This window comes from Labrus bergylta, chromosome 10 (genome assembly GCF_963930695.1).
Source record: "Labrus bergylta chromosome 10, fLabBer1.1, whole genome shotgun sequence".
NCBI classification, from domain to species: domain Eukaryota; kingdom Metazoa; phylum Chordata; class Actinopteri; order Labriformes; family Labridae; genus Labrus; species Labrus bergylta.
Window position 1 is genome coordinate 14,861,130 of NC_089204.1, and position 18,661 is coordinate 14,879,790.

Consider the following 18,661-nt stretch of genomic DNA (forward strand, 5'->3'; position numbering starts at 1 on the left):
AAAACATTTTTATTCAGACTTCGGGTTATGTTTCCAGAAATAAGTTCAGCATCAGATGTTTTTTTAAAGTTTGGCAAAGAAAAGCTGACTCACTCCCTTGCACACTCACTCCCTCTTCTTGTATATGCTGAAGGTCCAAATTGCCTCTCACTTTTTTTGTGTTTTATTTCTGCCTTTTGTTGCACAGATATTTTAATTCGGTTGTTTCCTTTTGGCATTCTTTTCATTTAAAAAAAAAAGTATTTAGCACTGCAGGACGGAAAAGCACAAACTGCACTAACATTTAAATATGGACCTTTGATTTTTTTGGCTGTGAGTTGTTTTGATGTGCTGACTCCTGAAAGCAAGAGTACAGCAGGGATTTTCTTGTTACAGAAGCTGTTGTATAAAACATTGGTCCAAGGTCTTCTCAGTTTCATTGAACCTTGAAGCGTAATAATTTTCTGCCGTTTCTCTAGTTTTATTGTAATTGTGACCTTGTTTGACACTGCTGACAGCTTTCTCCATTGCTCTATGTTTTGTTGAAGTTATGCTTCAGTGTGTGCAGACATTTTATTTAGTTTGTTGTCTTCTTCAGTGTTTTGCATGTCTTCATCTGTGACATCGTCTTCTGCTTGATTATTTTCCTGGTCTGACTTTATTGTGCTGTGAGTTTGATGACACTACACTTATTTACTTAATTATTACCAAATTGAATTATAAAAGAAATCGCTAAAATTACATTTCTGCACATTTGTATCAAACAAAGTGTTGTAGTATAACCAAGAGGAGTTCATGTATGTGTTCTGTGAGTTTGATGACACTACAACATGTTATAGTAGAATTATTACTCAATTTATTACTTATTTAAATTATGAAAAATCACTAAAATTACAGTTTTGCACATTTTATCAAACTAAGTGTTGTGGTATAATCAAGAGGAGTTCATTTATGTGTGCTGTGAGTTTGATGATACAACATGTTATAGTACAGTTATTACTTATTTAATTACCAAATGTAATGATAAAAAATAACTAAAATTACTTTTCTGCACATTTTTATCAAACTAAGTGTATAATCAAGAGGAATTCATTCATGTGTGCTGTGAGTTTGATGACACTACAACATGTTATGGTACCGTCTTTACTTATTTTATTACCAAATGGGATGTTATTTAACCCCACAATTTACAAAATGGTTTTCGTTGAAAAGCATTTACGCAAAAAAAAAAGTATTATTTTCCAAACTATGAAATGTAGGAACAACGTGAGATCACATGTGTAAAATGATTTTGATGACACTACACCTCTCCTGGGTGAAGTTATTTAATATTTTGAAGCATCTTTTTTCGGTGTTGCGACTTGCAGACGGTCCCTCAGCATTCGAGCCACAGCCGGATGAGGACGACTCATTTAGAGGAACATGCAGTTGTAGCTCACAGTCTACCTTGCTGTTATTGCAAAGCGGTGTCGGTTTTGTAAAAGCGATGTTCCGCTGATTAGTTATTGATCCGGGAAAGCCGAATCTGTGACTATCTTTCTAACTTTACCTAAGTTTCAAAAAGTCTATATCATCTGTATGCACTTTATATTTAATTAATTTACATTAAACATTAAATTAAGTAGGCCTAATCATGACTCTTGTTGTTTTTTTAGTATTCAATAAAAACAAGCATGATAATGATGTAAATCCCTCTTACTAGACCTTTGTAAATCAGTGTAGGCCTATCCTACTTCTTTGCTTCATCGCAACTCATCAAAATATATATATATAAATTTAAAAAAATAACACCAACAAGAATATACATTTTTAGACACTTCCAATCCATCATCATCATCATCCTTTACCTCTTCTAAAGATTATTTCCTTTATAATATCGGGGGGGGGGGATTGGAAATAACAAATAATAATAATATAATATATAATAATAATAATAATAATAATAATAATATAATATATAATAATAATAATAATAATAATAAAATATATAATAATAATAATAATAATACCGGTAATAATACTGTTTTTTAACAGTAAACTTTAAAAAAAATTGGTTTCGTTGATTACGGTTTTGTATCAAAACTATTTAAGACACAACGATTCCTTGACTTTGTGACTGAACCACAACATGTTGTTTCAAAACGAAACTCCTGTCAACGGAATGTCATGGGGGATTTTACGACATCATTTACGGTAGCACTTTACGGCAACATGGCAGCCTGCTTGCTGAGCTGAGTTTCGGTCGGCTCTGGTCGTCGATATCTAAAACTTCATCATGAAAACGTGGAGGGACAGCTCGAGGCCAGCAGGTCGGTAACAGAGGGCTCTTGAACATGATGATGTGTTTACCGAGGATGTCCGCGTCGTTGTGCCGCAACGTGGCAGGTCGCGGCGTGACGTCCGCGCGGGGTGCGGGTGTTTGCTGGCTCGAGCCTGCGTCATGGCGGCACAGACACACACCTGTCACGGAGTGCGCAAAGGTGAAACAGTCCCCGGCTAGTGGATTGTGGCTTCTCAGACTCAAAGGGACGGACAGCAGGTTCGCGTGCTGGAGTGGGATCCTACAGCAGGTGAAAGTGACACCGTGGCAAGCACAAGGGACAGGGGGTCATGAGAGGTCAGAGGTCAGCGTCCGGTCCCTCCTCTCACCTAGAGCTCGATGGCTGTGTAGCAGAAAGAGCGAGGAGACTCCGGAAACTTCACCACCGGCGGCGGCGGACCGAAATGAAGCCAACCCGGTACCTGGTCACGGATTGTTCAAGTTTAAAGAACTGGTAATAAGTCTTCATCTGCATCATGTTAAAACTGTCTCTGAGCTTTTACTTTATTTTATAGTTTTGAGCAGAGCTGGAGTTGTTAAAGAGATTTATGCAAACAAAAAAAAAGTAGAAACAAATATTAATTTGTTCTATTTTTACAGAAGTTTTTGGAAATGGACATTTTAAATCTGATGCTACACAAAAACTAACAATGCATTAAAGTCAATATTTTGGATAATCTTTCACATATCAAAGACTGATTTAAAAAAATAAAATAAAATAAAATCCCCCAGCCACCAAATATTTGTTATCTGGAAAATAAATAATTTTTCTGGGTTTTTTTTTTCATAAATAACAACAATAACAATTCAACATTTCAATAACAACAGTGACATCAAGTAATCAAACTGGCATTTAAAGGGTTACATTCCTAAAAATGATTGAATGTTTGATAGTTTTGAGCAGGGCTGAAGTTGTTTAAGAGATGTATGCCGAAAAAAAAAAGTAGAAACAAATATTAATTTGTTCTATTTTTACAGAAGTTTTTCGAAATGGACATTTTTGTCCTCCAATGTCCAAACAGGGGACTACATTTTAAATCTGATGCTACACAAAAACTAACAATGCATTAAAGTCAATATTTTGGATAATCTTTGACATACCAAAGACTGATTTAAAATAATAATAAAAAAAAAAAAAATTAAATCCCCCAGCCACCATATATTTGTTATATGGAAAATAAATAATTTTTCTGTTGGTTTTTTTTCTCATAAATAACAACAGTGACATCAAGTAATCAAACTGGCATTTAAAGGGTTACATTCCTAAAAATGATTGTATGTTTGATAGTTTTGAGCAGGTCTGAAGTTGTTTAAGAGATGTATGCAGAAAAAAGTAGATAAAAATATCAATCTGTTCTTTTTTTTATAGCAGTTTTTTTGGAAGTGGGCATTTTTGTCTTGACTTAAGAGGGTAGTAAAAATGTTTCAGTGTTTTATTGATCTATTAAAAAAAAAAAAAATCCAAAATGTGTCGAGAGAGACTTTCTTACAAAAATGTGTGCCATATGCACTAACAAGGCCAAAATGATGGCCAGATAAAGAGGAAACCTTTGCTCAAATGGACAAAAATGTCCATAGTGATGCATGAGGGTTAATGGAGCTAGATAGATGGACAAACTCAATATTAGTCCATTTAAAATGACATTTCAATACAAAATAGATTTTTAAAACATACAATTTTCACTTTAACATGGATATTATTAACAGAGCAGACACATTTAGTTCTTTGCTGTAACGTTATCAATCAATTTTTATTTGTATAGCGTCAACTCATAACAAGTGTTATCTCGAGACACTTTACAAAAAGCAGGTGAAATACCTTACTCTTTGTCTGTTAACATTACAAAAGAGCAGGTAAAAAGACCTTACTCATTGTTATGTTACAAAAAGCAGGTAACAGACCTTACTTAATCCATCATGAGCACTTTTAGCAAAGCAGCAAAAGTTACATTGGTAAGTAAAAAACTGCCTTATTAAAAGGCAGAAATCTTCAGCCGTTGTTTACAGATGTAAACATCTAAAAACCTACATTTAAAACTTAAAATGCATAAATATTGTTATTATTATTGGCCTCAAATATCCAGCAACAATAGCAGGCTTTAAAAAATAATTACAGGCTACTATTTTATTCTTATTTTTCCATAATGGTTCTCAGATTTACAATTTTATGACACTCCAATCTACATTATTTGCAGAGGTGAGGGGAAATGCACTGTGTGTTGTCATATTCAGAAACATATCAATATAAGAACCACTGTTGAAAAACATAATAACACAGTTATTTTTGGGACCAGGATGTCCCAGCATTATTTCAATATATAGGGCTGATTTTTTTGGCTTTGTAGTAATGCTTATATCTGACCTTTTTGTTTGCAGTATGAGAACCCATGGACAATCCCCAACTTTCTGTGTGTGTGTCGGATTGTGCTGGCTCCATTCTTGGGTCACCTGATCATCGAGCAGCACTTTCACCTGAGCCTTGCTCTCTTTATACTGGCTGGAGCTACAGACCTGGTAATGCACACTTTTACTGAGACACTTTTTCATGTAGAGCTGCTGACCTGCACACAGACTGAAACACTGTAATGTTGAGTTTTGTCCAGTTTCATCAGTTGAAAAATGCACATTTCATAAAGAGTGAATACGTTTTGGCTAACAATTTGGGAAATTTGTTTGCGAACAAATGAACTTGGAAAACAATAATCATTTTATAATTATTTCATCTCTCATTAGCACTAAATGAAAATGTTGTGTATATTTGAATACTGGACAAAACTCCATCTACACAGAACAACAAACGGACAGTTATGGTTGCACTAAAAGGCCTTCATCTGTCCCCTTTGAAACTGAAATTGAGTTACCTCTGTATGGATGGACCAGACAACGTTTTGTTTTTCAACACATGCTCAAATTTCTGTTTGGAAATAAAAAAATTTAAAAGCCTTTTTTTTTTTTAAATATGTACTTTAAAATATGCCTGTTCACACATGTCCCTCACAGTGAGAGACTATCCCTGTTGGATGGGAGGGGAGGGGGTCTCAGATGAAGCAACGTCACTTTAACGAGAATTTTAGCCTTTATATCAATGCTGCATGCAGTTCGGCACATTCACAATATCAACAAAAGAGCTGAGAAGAACATACTGGCGAACAAGAAACATGATGAACATGAGATCATATTGATTGCATGCATACAATCCATTATCCTGTGCGTGTCACAGGAGATCAACCTCATCTTCCCCTCCCCACTCTGTCCCTGTAAATATTCCTGCTGTGTTCTTACATCAGCTCACCCCGAACTTTAAGCCAAAAAAGAAATGGGGCTTGCAGGAAAAGTTCATCTGTTTGCTTGCACACATGCAGCTAACCCTGAACAATTTAGAAAGTTTTCAGGAGTTTTATGAACGTGTATAAGCACCAAATGTTGTTTTTCAACCAGCCATATTGAAAGACAAAAACTTTTAGGGAGATGTTTTCTTTCTTTGGTTGACCTTTTTGACAATAATTTACTAATCGTCTTCCTCCCTTTGTAACTTCTGTCTCTCCTGCTCAGTTGGATGGTTACATCGCCAGAACGTGGCCCACTCAAAAGTCTGCATTGGGCAGCGCTCTCGATCCATTGGCTGATAAGATTCTCATCAGTTTTTTGTATCTGAGCCTCACCTATGCTGAGCTGATCCCAGGTACTGGACTTTTTGGTTCTTCTGTGGTTTGTGCTTCCTTCTTAACAATGAAAGAGCCAATAAATATCTTAATTTGTATTACCCGTCTTTGTATTTCAATGTTATTGTGTTTGATGTGACATTTCTAGTAACGAGATCACAAAGTTGTGAGTGACAAGATCATTTATTGTTGTGTTTCAGCTTTACTGACTGGTCTGGTGATATCCAGAGACATCGGTTTGATAGCTGCTGTGTTCTGGGTCAGGTACAAGACTGTACCTCTACCGGTGAGACTAAAGAAGAAAACTATTTGAATGTAATCTGCTTTACATTGCCTTCAATTAGCTTACTTTAAAATCCCTTCCCTCTCTTGTTTTCCACCAGGTGACCCTCAGTAAGTTTTTTAACCCCTGCTACACCACTGCACAGCTTAAGCCCACACTCTTCAGCAAGGTGAGACACATAAACCTCCCACCCACTCTTCATTTCCCTGTACTACTTTTTCTACATCGCTGCTAGCACACGCTAACGTCACCATTACTCCACAGTGGCAAGTGCTGTGGGGGTTTGTAAGGCAGTCATTTATTAAAAAGGTGTTCAGTTTAATTCCGACACAGACACGGAATTGAACAAGAGATGTGATTTCATTCTTTGTTGAGAGACTGATAGCCATAGCTTATGTCTCATTATTAAAAAATTAAATCATGACGGGTAATGACACATTATTACAGCCTCTGTCAAAGTGACGGACAAGTGGACAACCAATAGGTCTAAATCAGCATCTCATCATGACAGCAGTTAATATATCAAATGTTCTGACAATGAAGGAGATCCTGTATAAGTTACAATATAAATAACTAAAAAGCTAAATTTATCCTTTTGTACGGAGTCTGGGCATGCTTGCGATGCTTAACTCTGTCACATGAATGTCTAAATATGCTGTACAAAACCAAGCACATTAAAATGCACTGCCAAAATACTCCTGATACAGATGCTGCAACATAATTTGCCTGCGTTTTAAACATTCTTGAAGAAAAAGGTGGCTGGCATGAGCAGGTTTTTCATCATCTGCGAGAAACTGTCTCTCTGTTCTTTGTGTTGTTACAGGCATAACGTCTTTCCCCAAAAATAACGATCCAAACTTCAGTTATCTGAGAATCATCTAACAAGTTGTTCTGCCCTTTTTTTTTTTTTTTACATAAAGTATTAATCTGTCTTTGTTAATGTTGTTGTCAGGTGAACACAGCCATCCAGCTCTTCCTGGTTGCAGCCTCTCTGGCTGCTCCAGTCTTCCAGTACACCGACAGTGTGCCTCTGCAATGCTTATGGTAAACTGCTTACATTATCTATATTACATGTAAATACACACAGCTCTTATCCATTTGACTATATTCATTATGTCCTTCCTTTTTAGTGTTGTGAAGGGAAGTGTTGATCGTGCAAATAGGTTATCAAATGAACACTATTCATCAGTATCTATCAAATAAATGCTTTATTTTTCCCCCTGCAATGATCGAGTCAAGTGCATTGACTCATTTTAATCAACACAACTGAGCGTGTTAGAGTAGACCGACTCATGACACACATGTCAGTCTGTCACATGAACAGGTTGTGCAAACATGTGTTTTTGCGTTATATTGCAGGTATGTTACAGCGGTGACCACGGCAGCTTCAGGCTACAGTTATTGGCACTACGGCCGTAAGACTGTGCGGGTGCTGAACACCAGATCCCCATGAAAACCACACCAGCAGCAGAACAAAAGAAGTGAACAGCCGCGGCAAAGACACTGATCAGCCATGGGAAAAGTGAGACAGAAAGATGGATGAATAAGCCAAGTAGCCGTGACAACCGTTTTATGAATCGTCATAGGAATGACACATGGAAAGTCACCGTGGCCACAGATGGTTTTCTGCAACACTACAGAAACAGCGGCTCTGTCCTGAACTGGATGTGGACTAGACGTGCATATTGACACAAATATAAACCCCATCTACATACACACATGATCTTCAGTTTTGTAAACCAATGATTTATGATTAAAAGAGAAAATGGACCTCGTCTGTCTCTGTCCGTATGAATGTTTATACAGTCTTTATATGGATGCAGGGCTGGCTTTTCTTCTGACAAAAAGACACAATTTTAATCTTGTGAAACACAAATCTGACCGTTAATCCATTTGAAACCAGAAACAAGGATTATAAAAATGTGAATGAAAATACAATGTTAAGCTACCAGTGTTGCATCAGAGCAGCACATAGGACAGAAGTCCTCAAAAATGTTATCTCAGTGTTAGATGTGCAAATTCTGGCCCCTTATAAATAGGCTGAAAATGTATTTTCTATGAGTTTACAATTTATAGATGGCGAATCAATGTCATAATGAAAATAATTTGAGTCATTGTTTTAGGCCCCTTTACTGTGAGACTCTGCTGCCACTATAACATCAGTGTAAAACAAAAAAAAAGACATCGTCAACGATTGGAGGACCTCACCTTAGTTCAGGGAAGAAAAATAAAAAAACAGATGTAATCAAAGCAAAAGTTATTGCAGTGTTTATTTAGTGAGAAGATTTTATTTTTAACTTTGTTTTGTTTATATATCCGTAACAACGCAGGATTACCACAATTCCCCAGTAACACCCTGACTGGGAAAAGCTGAACTGTGCACTTTAGATGCTCTTATATACAAAGAGAAAAGTTCAAATACACATTTAATCTCAACTCCTTTTGTTACACTGACAGTCAAACTTTATTAATATCGCATGTAAATACAAACCAGACAGTCAAAATACAAACGTAAGAAGAGTAAATGCTTAATTGAGTCAGCATTATGTGTCTTGATTAACATCTGTCTGAATCCTGTACTCAATTCCCTGCTCATTCTTAGTAATAAAAGATCCACAAACTCTATTTTAAGTTCCTCCTTATTTAGGTTATTGAATATCAATAACCTAAATAAGCCAAAAGGTTGTTTGGAGACATCAGCTACCATTGGACCATCTGTTCTGAGCCACCTCAGTGGTTGTATTGAACAACACAGATTATTTTTCACAAGTAAAAAAGAACTAGTTACATGAAGGCACCGTGGTTGGGTAACCTTTTCGACTCCTCCACTTATTTCGCAGCAGTTCTCTACACCACTTGGGTAATGCTGTTTCATTACCCAGCAAGTGCCGATGACTGCAGGGCTTCGGCGAGGTTGTTTTCGTGGCCTTGTGTGGGATGTCTGCTCATTATCTCCTCGCTGAATAATTTAGAGCGTCTCATTCTAAAAAGAGTTATCCATCAGTGGGATCAAATTGATACCTATGCTCGTGACTGTTGAAACATTTTCTAGGTAATCTTTTAGGAGTTGAGGAACTTAAGTCCATATTTGAAAACACAGATTGGAAGTGTATAATTAGAAGGCTTTGGATGATGCCCCTCAGGAATTTTATGCAGTAATTAGTTGTGCCTCTGATAAAAGAAATCAAACCACTTTTTTTTAGAAGTTCTCAGTACTGAGCTTGTACTCTTGCCAGCTACATAATGATTGACAAATATTGACAGCTTTTATTCAAGTTTTTCAGTCTCAAATTCATTTATATTGGAAACTAAACCAAATGTTTTGACGTATGAACTGAAGCTTTCCATTTCCATCTATATTAAAAGGGAAATAATCTTCAGAAAAGGCAAAGGGGTAAATAATGGATTTGAAGATTCTAAAAATGTAAATTCCGGTTGGTGTTTTTTGTTTTGGCTTTGGAAAATTTCAAACAATCAGAGAATCGAAAAAAGACCAAGTACTTTGAGTTTTCTGTTGTATCTTTCATCACTAGAAGTACACTGATTGACTCAAGTCACAGAAAGGAAAATAGCTTTCACTTGTTTCTTGAAATTTAACTCATCTGAATGAGATCTTTTACAACTTTCCAATGATAGAAACAAGAACTCACAAACCAAAATGTGCAAGACTTGGCCCGTGACTAAAGGTGTTTGTGAATTTTTTCCCTCACTTTGTAAAGTCATCTGTCATTCTTTAGACATTATATTAATTTTATTCAGACATAAAATTTGTCGATACCGATAGTCACGTGGTTGGCTTATATTGAGTGATTTTATCGGCTGTGCAGTGCCCTCATTTGAAGAAATAATGCCTCCGCTCATCTTTTTAGTAGATCGAATGTAAGATGGCAGGATAACTATTGTATCTGCTGGTTCCAAAAAAAACTATTTTTCAATTCCCTATGAACATGCCAAAGCCTTTCTAGCAATGCCCAGTATCCTAAAGGACAACATAACGTATCACTGTCAGTCATGCATAACATTAACACAAAAAGAGAAATAGCAGTGAAAGTAAAGGGAAGCTATGTGGTTTGATATAATAAAGGGAAAATCAAGGCAGCACTTTCTTCAAAATATCAATCACATGAAGTTCAACTGTGGCTTGTCAAATTTTGTTATTATCCTCAAAATGGTTTTATAGGAAGTAATCAAACACTGACATAGACAGCTGCCATTTTCAAACATTTGTATTGGAGTTGTTATGACTTGCTGGCATATGATCACCACTCTTCCCTCAAACTGTTAAAAGTCTTCTCCTTAACATTGCATATTCAACGTGCAGACAGAGCTTTATGTGAGCCACTGTAAGGCCCTTCTCAGCCACCAGATGGAAGAACCAGATAGATAGTCTTAGGATGTTTTATATCAGTAATAATACTGGTCTTGCTCACCTTCATCACACAAGAGAAATGCAGAGAAAAAAAAACTCCACAGCATGCTAAAAAAAATAATCAATCATGTCTTGGGATTAAATCTAGTCTCATTATGTTAATTAGCACATAATAGCAAACATAAAGTTTATTATCACATTCAATGGCATATAACATCAACAAGAAAATGAGCATCTTACTTCAAAATAATCCAGTGTGTGAAGTTTTTAGTTAATGTTGGGACATGCCATGAAAGAAAATATAGTTTCTTTCTAAGTAAACAGAACACATGTGTACGCTTTTTTTTTTTTTTCTGTTCATATTTTCATGAAAATGAGCAAGACTGCAAAATGTCAGCTACTGGCAGTATCAGAGCATCAGTCGAGCTGTCAATCAATATTGCATAATGTGCAATTTGTTAAGAGGAGCTGCAGGCAAACGGGCTTCCTTTACCACTAAAAGGCTGTAAAAGGTAATTGGGATGAGCTGAATGTGTTAGATTTCATATCATTCGTTCTCAGCATTGAAAACTGTTTGGCAGATAGTAATGAATGCTTCCATTGTAAATGCCTCTTTTGTATTCCTGCGCTTCTTTTGCTTTTTCATTGTCTTTCAGATAGAAATGCTTCTGCAGTGATAATGTGTAACATAACTGTACCCCCATTTTTAACAACACACACTTTGAAAAAAGGTTACTAAGTTCCAGAGACCATTGCTGTTTTCAGAACATGAGGCTACCTTTAATAGCAGCAGCAAGAAGCAGGAGAAGCAAAACAGAGATGATTTAGCGATAGAAGCGAGAGCAGCCAAATGTACCTTCACACTTCACAGCCTGGCTTTCCAGAACCCACAGACACGCTGAATCACACTAACAAGGACAAACTTCGGATCTGTATGCCTTGGTCAGCGCAGCCCTCCGGCTTACTGTTCACTGTTGCTGTCAGTCCTGCATCGAGTTATTCTTACTCCTCCAGAGCAGAAGAAAGCTCGGCTCTACTCCTGAACATTTCAGCATACACTCTTTGTTGCATAGCATAATTTGTAACACATAAGGTAATACGATTAATTGTAAAAAAAAATGGAAAAACATGCATTTATTATTTCAATTTTTTATTCAGCAAAATAAAAATCTGTTTCTGACATTACCTAACCCCGCAAGAGATGTCTGCCTTTAATTTAAAAAAGGCCAACATTATGTAGGAGCTGCATCCTTTTTTATCTGATCGTGTTTTTTTGTTACTAGTCAAATTTAAAACCTCTCTTGGCACCTTCAATACATTTAAGGTGTGATTGATACGACCCACAGCCCACCCTCTACCTCCAGTATTCATCACAGACAACACCAAAGTGTTACCAAGCTTCATTCTGATGTGATTGGCCCTTCTCGTCTTCCACACCACACATATATAGCTTGACAATGGAGGATTCTTTAGACTTTAGGTCTCATAAAAAAAAAAATGTCTTAGTTTAAGACTGAAGAAGCAGGCGCAGGGACTTGTACATTCAAAAGAAAGCTGCTCATTGGTGCATGACGTTAAAAAAAGGTTGACTTTGAGATATTAACTTGCTCGCATTCCCCGTTTAGCTTACACATTGTGGGGCCCGAAGAGCAAGCATATAGCACAAATTCTTTAACATCTCTACTCCTATTCTCGCTTCTTTTGTCTATTGTGCAGTGGAAACATTACTCTGACTTCAACAGTAAGCAAATTTGACATTTTTGGGACACAGAAAGGGAATGGGCGAAGAATTTCATTTGATCAGTGTGCATCACATATTGGACCGTTTTACTTACACGGTTTTGCCACTTTGTTTTAATTGTTTCAAAGCACTTCCAGGGGGCTTGGTAGGTATGCATTGTTACACTTCTGTCCTGATCGACAGGTTGATGTGGTATCGTCTCATCCTGTGCTTGAAACTTTTAATAACGCCATATTTCTCAAAGGATTAAATACATATAGAGCAGTTGCCGCCTGCACATATATAGAAGAATACACTTCTTTCAGATTTTTTTGGCCTCTATTGCTATGCTATGGAAATCACTGTGATTGTTCAGATACCATGATTTGTTTAGACTCCCTGCCTTTGCCCGTATCTGAGTTTTTGGTTTAATTTAATCAGGTCCAGAGTTTCCCATAACAGAACTGTATGCCTCCGGCCCATTGCAAGGGTCTTGCATTGGTTTTCAGCCATTGAGCTATAGGTTTTCTTTCTTCAGGTTCTACAGTGGTGAACCAACCTCTTTTCTAATCTTAAGATATGCAGAAGGGCTTCTTTTGGGAGAACACTGTAATTAAAAGGAGGCTTTGGAAAGGCGCTTATCAGAGCACCCAGGGAGGTGATGCTGCTGCCACAACATCCAGATGCACTTGACATGTCTGTGGCTACAACAAGTAAACATGAAGACGTTTCCAGTTTCTCTGCAGCTCTGTGGGATGGCAGCCTTTGAAATGTGTGTGCCGGCAGCTCAGGGTATGACTGAACACATCGTAGGCACAGAGACTCTCTGAGCTGCCAGGGGTTCTGAGCCAAACTTCACTTCAAACTTGACTGGTTATGAAACCCACTGAATTGGAGTCCTTATAGTCCTTACAGCAAGCCTACACACACACACACACACACACACACACACACACACACCACACGTACAGCACCACCAATACAAATCCATATGGGTACTATAGCTATGCACACACACACACAAGCACGCTCTCTAACACACACACACACACACACACACACACACACACACACACACACACATAGATACTTGCGTCTTTTCTGGTCCTGAAATAGCTCTCAGCCTCCCACTCTCCCTTATATAAGCTCCCAGCACAGAGATCTGCTGGTGAAGACTGGGGTGTGTTCAATAGCGTGTGTTCAAGTGCATGTGCCTGGTAATGTGTGTGCACCTCTGTCTGTGTGAGTGCCAGTGTGTGGGCAGTAGGAGTGTCTTAAGTTTTGTGCTTAAATATATGTGCGGAAACATTTCTATATGATTCTGTCAGTGGGTTTATGGTGGTGGTGCTTTTGGGCAGCAAATTGAAAACTCTTTTTATCAATTCTGTTCATGAAGTTTTAGTGGCTTGTTGTTTTGTCCGTCTTCTTGGATAACTCTGCTGAGATTTTGTGACATCAGTGGAACATTAAGACATTGAAAATGATTGCAAACAGACCCAGTTTAAGGACTTATCAAAACCAAATCTCAATTGCAATGTATTTTAATTGGAAAAAAAAAAAACTTGACAGAAGCAGGTCAGATTATAACTCTGTAAAATCAGGCTGCAATCTACATAATCATCATCATGGCCCCAATCACACAGTATCGGGGGGAGGGGGGTTTGTAAGAGGCAACTTTCCAGTTATTTCTCTATAGTATGTGTTTAGTGCATTGCTCACACACCCTGGGTAGATTCACATGTTAGAAGCCAATAGGACCTCATGTTCACAGGGGTTACTCAAGTAAAAAACATTTTACATTTGAATTCAAAGGAACAGATCTGTCAGTTAAATCACAGCAAAATCAAAGTTAGCCAAAAGACAGGGGACTTTGTCGTTGCCCAGCAACAATAAAGCATGGCAAGACGCTCTGTTTCAAGATTGTAGCCTTCAACAAAATAGTCAAAAAAGTCCCTTAAACTGTTTATTTTTTTAAATTACCAATAGTTATTTGTTAATCCTCTTGATTGTAGTATTGGTATGTAAATTCAAGTCCTGGACTGTATCCATGCAAGAGGAAACCTCCCACCTTTTTTGCGGGAGCTCCACAAAGCCTCACCTTTTTGCAACACAGAACACTTCAGCTGCTCTTTTAATCTCACAGCCATATAACTGTTCTATTCTTCAACAGTGAAGTAAAATCCTCTTTGTGCTGGATTGTTATTTGGACTCAACCGATTTTTGGTTCTGTTCTTTAAATGCGTTAAATATTTGTCCTTAATTATAATATTTTGATGAGTGATGCATAGACAACCCTCATGTACCTTTTTGGTACAGCGCCAAGTTTGTATAAAAAAACTAATCTTGTATATTCACCCATACGACTGGCTCTGGCTCTGACTAACAGTATCAAGCAGAAACTCACAGTGTCATGGCAACGTGAGTCTCTGCACGTGTCTTTTTATGCATTAATGTGTGAGTGTGTAGGAGGTTGCAGGCTGATAAGGTGGGCCTTGGAATAGTGAATTTGAAATATGTAATACATTATATTTGTGTGTACGATAATGTTAAGGTTATGGGGTTAAAGTATGACATTGGAAGAATGCCATATGTTCTTATGTCTCATGAAATCAATATTTTGATACATGCAGGCGCGTAGGTGTGAGTATTGACGAAAAAACAGCTGTGTGGTTGGTTAGCATTGTTGTGGGTTTTTTTTAAGTGTGTTTCTTCATGCTAATGGCATAGAAAGGTCCCTTATTGATCCCAAAAGTTGATCAAAGGGTAAAAAAAAAAAGTTACAGAGCAATTTATCAAAACAATCCCTTACTGGGCAGGAAATTCCCTGAAAGTTTTGACAATCTTCTTGTATGAATCAAGTCTTTTATTGAGCCAAGGGATTCTCTGCTTCCATTGTTTCACATTTAAGTATATTTTCCACGGACAGAATAAACAGAGGATATCTCTTATCTCTCAAAATGTTGATGGGAATCGTCCATCATCACATGAAGTCTGGGTGTAAATGAAATCAGGTTTTTGGTTTTGTTTTAAAATGGATTATCTGAAATTCTTAAAGCAATGTCTCTTCCCAGATATTGTGCAAACTAAGACACTGATGAAACATGTAGTGAAACATTAAGACAAATTCACTTACTTATTTTGACTTAACCCTGTACGCTGATGATGTGGTGTCTTACATTGTAGCATAAATAATGTGTATCATCTTACCCTCTAATCAATCACGCAGTCTAGTTGCGTTGTAGAACCTCACTGCACATAACTACAGCCAGCAGCTGCAGAATCATTGGGTTTTATTCACATTCACTCTGATGCACTGCCTTCACTGTAGATTTGATTCCTTGCTCTCTTTGAGTGGCACAAATGACCCTTTGAAATTGCATTGGAGCTTATCCAGAAATGAGATGTGTCAGTAAAGCCCCCTGTTGTCCAGTATAGTTTGTGTCACTCTTTTCTAATAGCCTGTATATTGATTTAAACTCTTACTTGATATTGCAGATAAGTCTGTATTTATGTTGTTATGATAGTAGCACAAAAAAAGACATAATTGCAAGTCCTCCTGCTGCTTTTACACTACTTTGGCAGTTGAAACCCCTAACAAAAGGGAGTATTTCTAGTGGTTGAGATCACGTTTTTACCATTATGTGCCACGTGTGTAAATTAACTCCTGACCATGTCCAGACAGATAACCTCACATTGTCCAGAGTTCATATGTGATATACAACATTAGTCTGGATAATCCAGATGCAGTACTGTGAACACTTTCATCAGAAACATTTTTTTATAGAAACATTTGCTGGCATCTATATTTTAGAGTCTGTAAATAAAAATTAGTTGCACCCCTGCAAAGAGAAATTAATTAATCAGCAAATAATTTGTTCTGCCACTAACGACCCAGAGCATTATGTATTTATGTTTCATCTGAGATTGCTCTTAAAAAAAAAAGCTGGTTTTATTTGCTTACCGCTTATTGTACAAAAATCTAAACTTCTGGGGAGGAAAAACTCCCATGTGAGCCATGACCTTTTAAGATCTATTGATGCATTGATGTGATAACACACCTTATCTTTTTATGCCCCACAACTGCCAATATCAGTTATTGTGTTTGGAGGCAGGGACATGCATGCTTGTTTGCCATTGACTGTATTTTTGTATATTGTTTCAGTTTCCAGTTATTCATTCTGTTTTGTGTCGCCCACTCTCCTTTTTTCTCTGTTATTATTAGTCTTGTTTGTAATCATAAAAATTCCAGTCCATGTTTTTTTTAGCAGACTACATCATCTAGAGTGTGTGGATATTCTTTTATATCTTTCTGGTTTGTTTTCATAGTTTGTGTCTTGTAATTCCAAAGAAAGGTGATCACAATGTAACAGCATAAATTATTTTGAATCAACTATGTTAATTTATGTTTGTGTGTGGTCATTTCTTGTGATGTCAATTCATATGGATGTGATCTGCTGTCGAATATAGTTTCAGTCCAACACCAAGTAATTCCAGAAACCATGATCAGTCTTTACAGAATTTTGCTGACTTTTTCTTAAGATGTCGTGACCTAAAATTGGTACATGCAGCAGCTTTTTTATTATAACATTAAATTACAAATTAACAGCTTTTTATTCTGTGCTGGGCAAGTGTAACACCATTGACAAGAGACAAAGGGATTACAATCTCACTGTAAAAACTCTTTTTCAGAACATCACTTACCCAAACATCAATAACAAGGGCCCTGTTTGGTGAAAAAGACTGAACCTTCAGCATCACAGTCATTTTACATGGACAACTAACAGTCTTCAATACAAATAATCACAAGAAGACAAAGGGCTTTTATCGTTATGGATAGTCTGAAAACACTCTGTAGAAAAATCAAAGGATTTGCTTCAATCAATATGACAACTCATTGCCCTGTCATAATAAACCCAACAACAGAATGAAAAATGGCTGTAACCACCATGATGTCTTTCAACACTTTGTCAACTGCCTTTTTGAAGTCTCCAACTTAGCTTTGTTGGTTATCTGGAGCAATAAGTGATCATATTTTATAAGACTGTGGAGCTGCAGACACTGACTATTGGACAGCCAGTTAGTACAACAAACCAGGGGTGAAGTTGTATTATCATTTAAACCAAAAAGGCATCAACAACACAATCACATCCGAGAGCCTTTATTCAGTGATTGGAATGGGGGCGGCACCTACAGTGGCCACGCCCCTAACTATGCATAACTATGTAATTAAAAGGTGAGTTATAAAATTCCCCTTCCTTGAATTTTGCTTCAATGAAAAATCTGTTGTTTAGGCTTTAGCCATTATTTTCACCAGGCTGTAATTCTTCTACAAAGTTGGCTAATTTAAAATGGGACCAAAAGGGGATGTACCGGCTTTTGGAGCCAGCCTCAAATGGTCGACATAAGAAACAGCACTTTTAGGCAATATTTGCATTGGTTTCATTTCTATGCCTCCAACGTTGCCTCTTCAGAAAAACCCAACAAAATCACACGAATAGTCATATACACAGCAACTGGAAGCAAAGATTTCATGCAATAAACAAATATCCCGTACCATGTACATGGTCGTTTTTAAAAGATACTATTTTCACAGCAAGCGATTACCCAAAAACATAGTCTTAGCCCCCCACCACAGAACTCTAAAGAGATTCATAGGCTGGCACAGAGCCCTGACCTCAGCACCGAACTGCAAGGCAGGCCTCATCGCCTGACATCAGTGCCAAATCTCACTAATGCTGACCAGAGCAAATCCCTGCAACCAGCTTTCAAAATCTGATGGAAATCTAAAACCAGAATAGTGAAGGCTCTTATACCAGCATATTCAAATGCATGATTCAGAAATGAGAATCATGTATGGCTGAAATGCTTGATGTCCACATACTTTTGGCAATGTAATGTGAATCTAAAAGTGGCCTCATTTGACCGTAATCCTGGTTTAAGTTTGAATCACCCTGCACTAAATCGCCCACTCTCTTTTCCCTTTCTCCCACCTGCTCTTTATTCTCTCTCCTCCTCTTTTCCCTCCTTCCTTTTCCTCTCTTTTCATTTCACTCCATCTCTCCCACTCTCTCCTTTATTCCTCTTTCTATCTCTCCCTGTCGCTGCTGCGCTCCCTCTCTTATCCCTCCCCCATCTGTGGGAAGCTGCCGTTGTGCGCATGTCGCCGATGAGTCAATTTGTGGAGGCAGTGCATGCACCAACACACACACCCGCATGCACACACAAACACACATATCCTGTCTCCCACGAAGGCATCTGTTTCAGTCTGTCTCTCTGTGAGATGCAGCATCAACAGAGGAGAGAGGGGGAGACAAACAGGGGGAGGGAG

The 18,661-nt window shown here is 37.5% G+C and overlaps 1 protein-coding gene across 1 annotated transcript; it reads left to right on the forward strand.

Annotated features, from left to right (window-relative positions):
- Positions 1-2,168: 2,168 nt before the first annotated feature.
- On the forward strand, positions 2,169-8,014 carry crls1 (cardiolipin synthase 1). The gene is made up of 7 exons (XM_020655349.3): positions 2,169-2,753; positions 4,676-4,813; positions 5,852-5,981; positions 6,162-6,247; positions 6,345-6,413; positions 7,197-7,288; positions 7,604-8,014. Exons 1-7 carry the CDS (start codon positions 2,313-2,315, stop codon positions 7,695-7,697), a joined length of 1,050 nt encoding a protein of 349 aa, XP_020511005.2. The 5' UTR covers positions 2,169-2,312; the 3' UTR covers positions 7,698-8,014.
- Positions 8,015-18,661: the final 10,647 nt, after the last annotated feature.

Bases quoted from the DNA above. Each gene is read 5' to 3' on its own strand.
- crls1 (XM_020655349.3), top strand. From the start codon at position 2,313: ATGATGATGTGTTTACCGAGGATGTCCGCGTCGTTGTGCCGCAACGTG. The intron at 4,814-5,851 runs GTAATGCACACT...TCTCCTGCTCAG, and splicing joins TGGCTGGAGCTACAGACCTG to TTGGATGGTTACATCGCCAG. The intron at 5,982-6,161 runs GTACTGGACTTT...GTTGTGTTTCAG, and splicing joins CTATGCTGAGCTGATCCCAG to CTTTACTGACTGGTCTGGTG.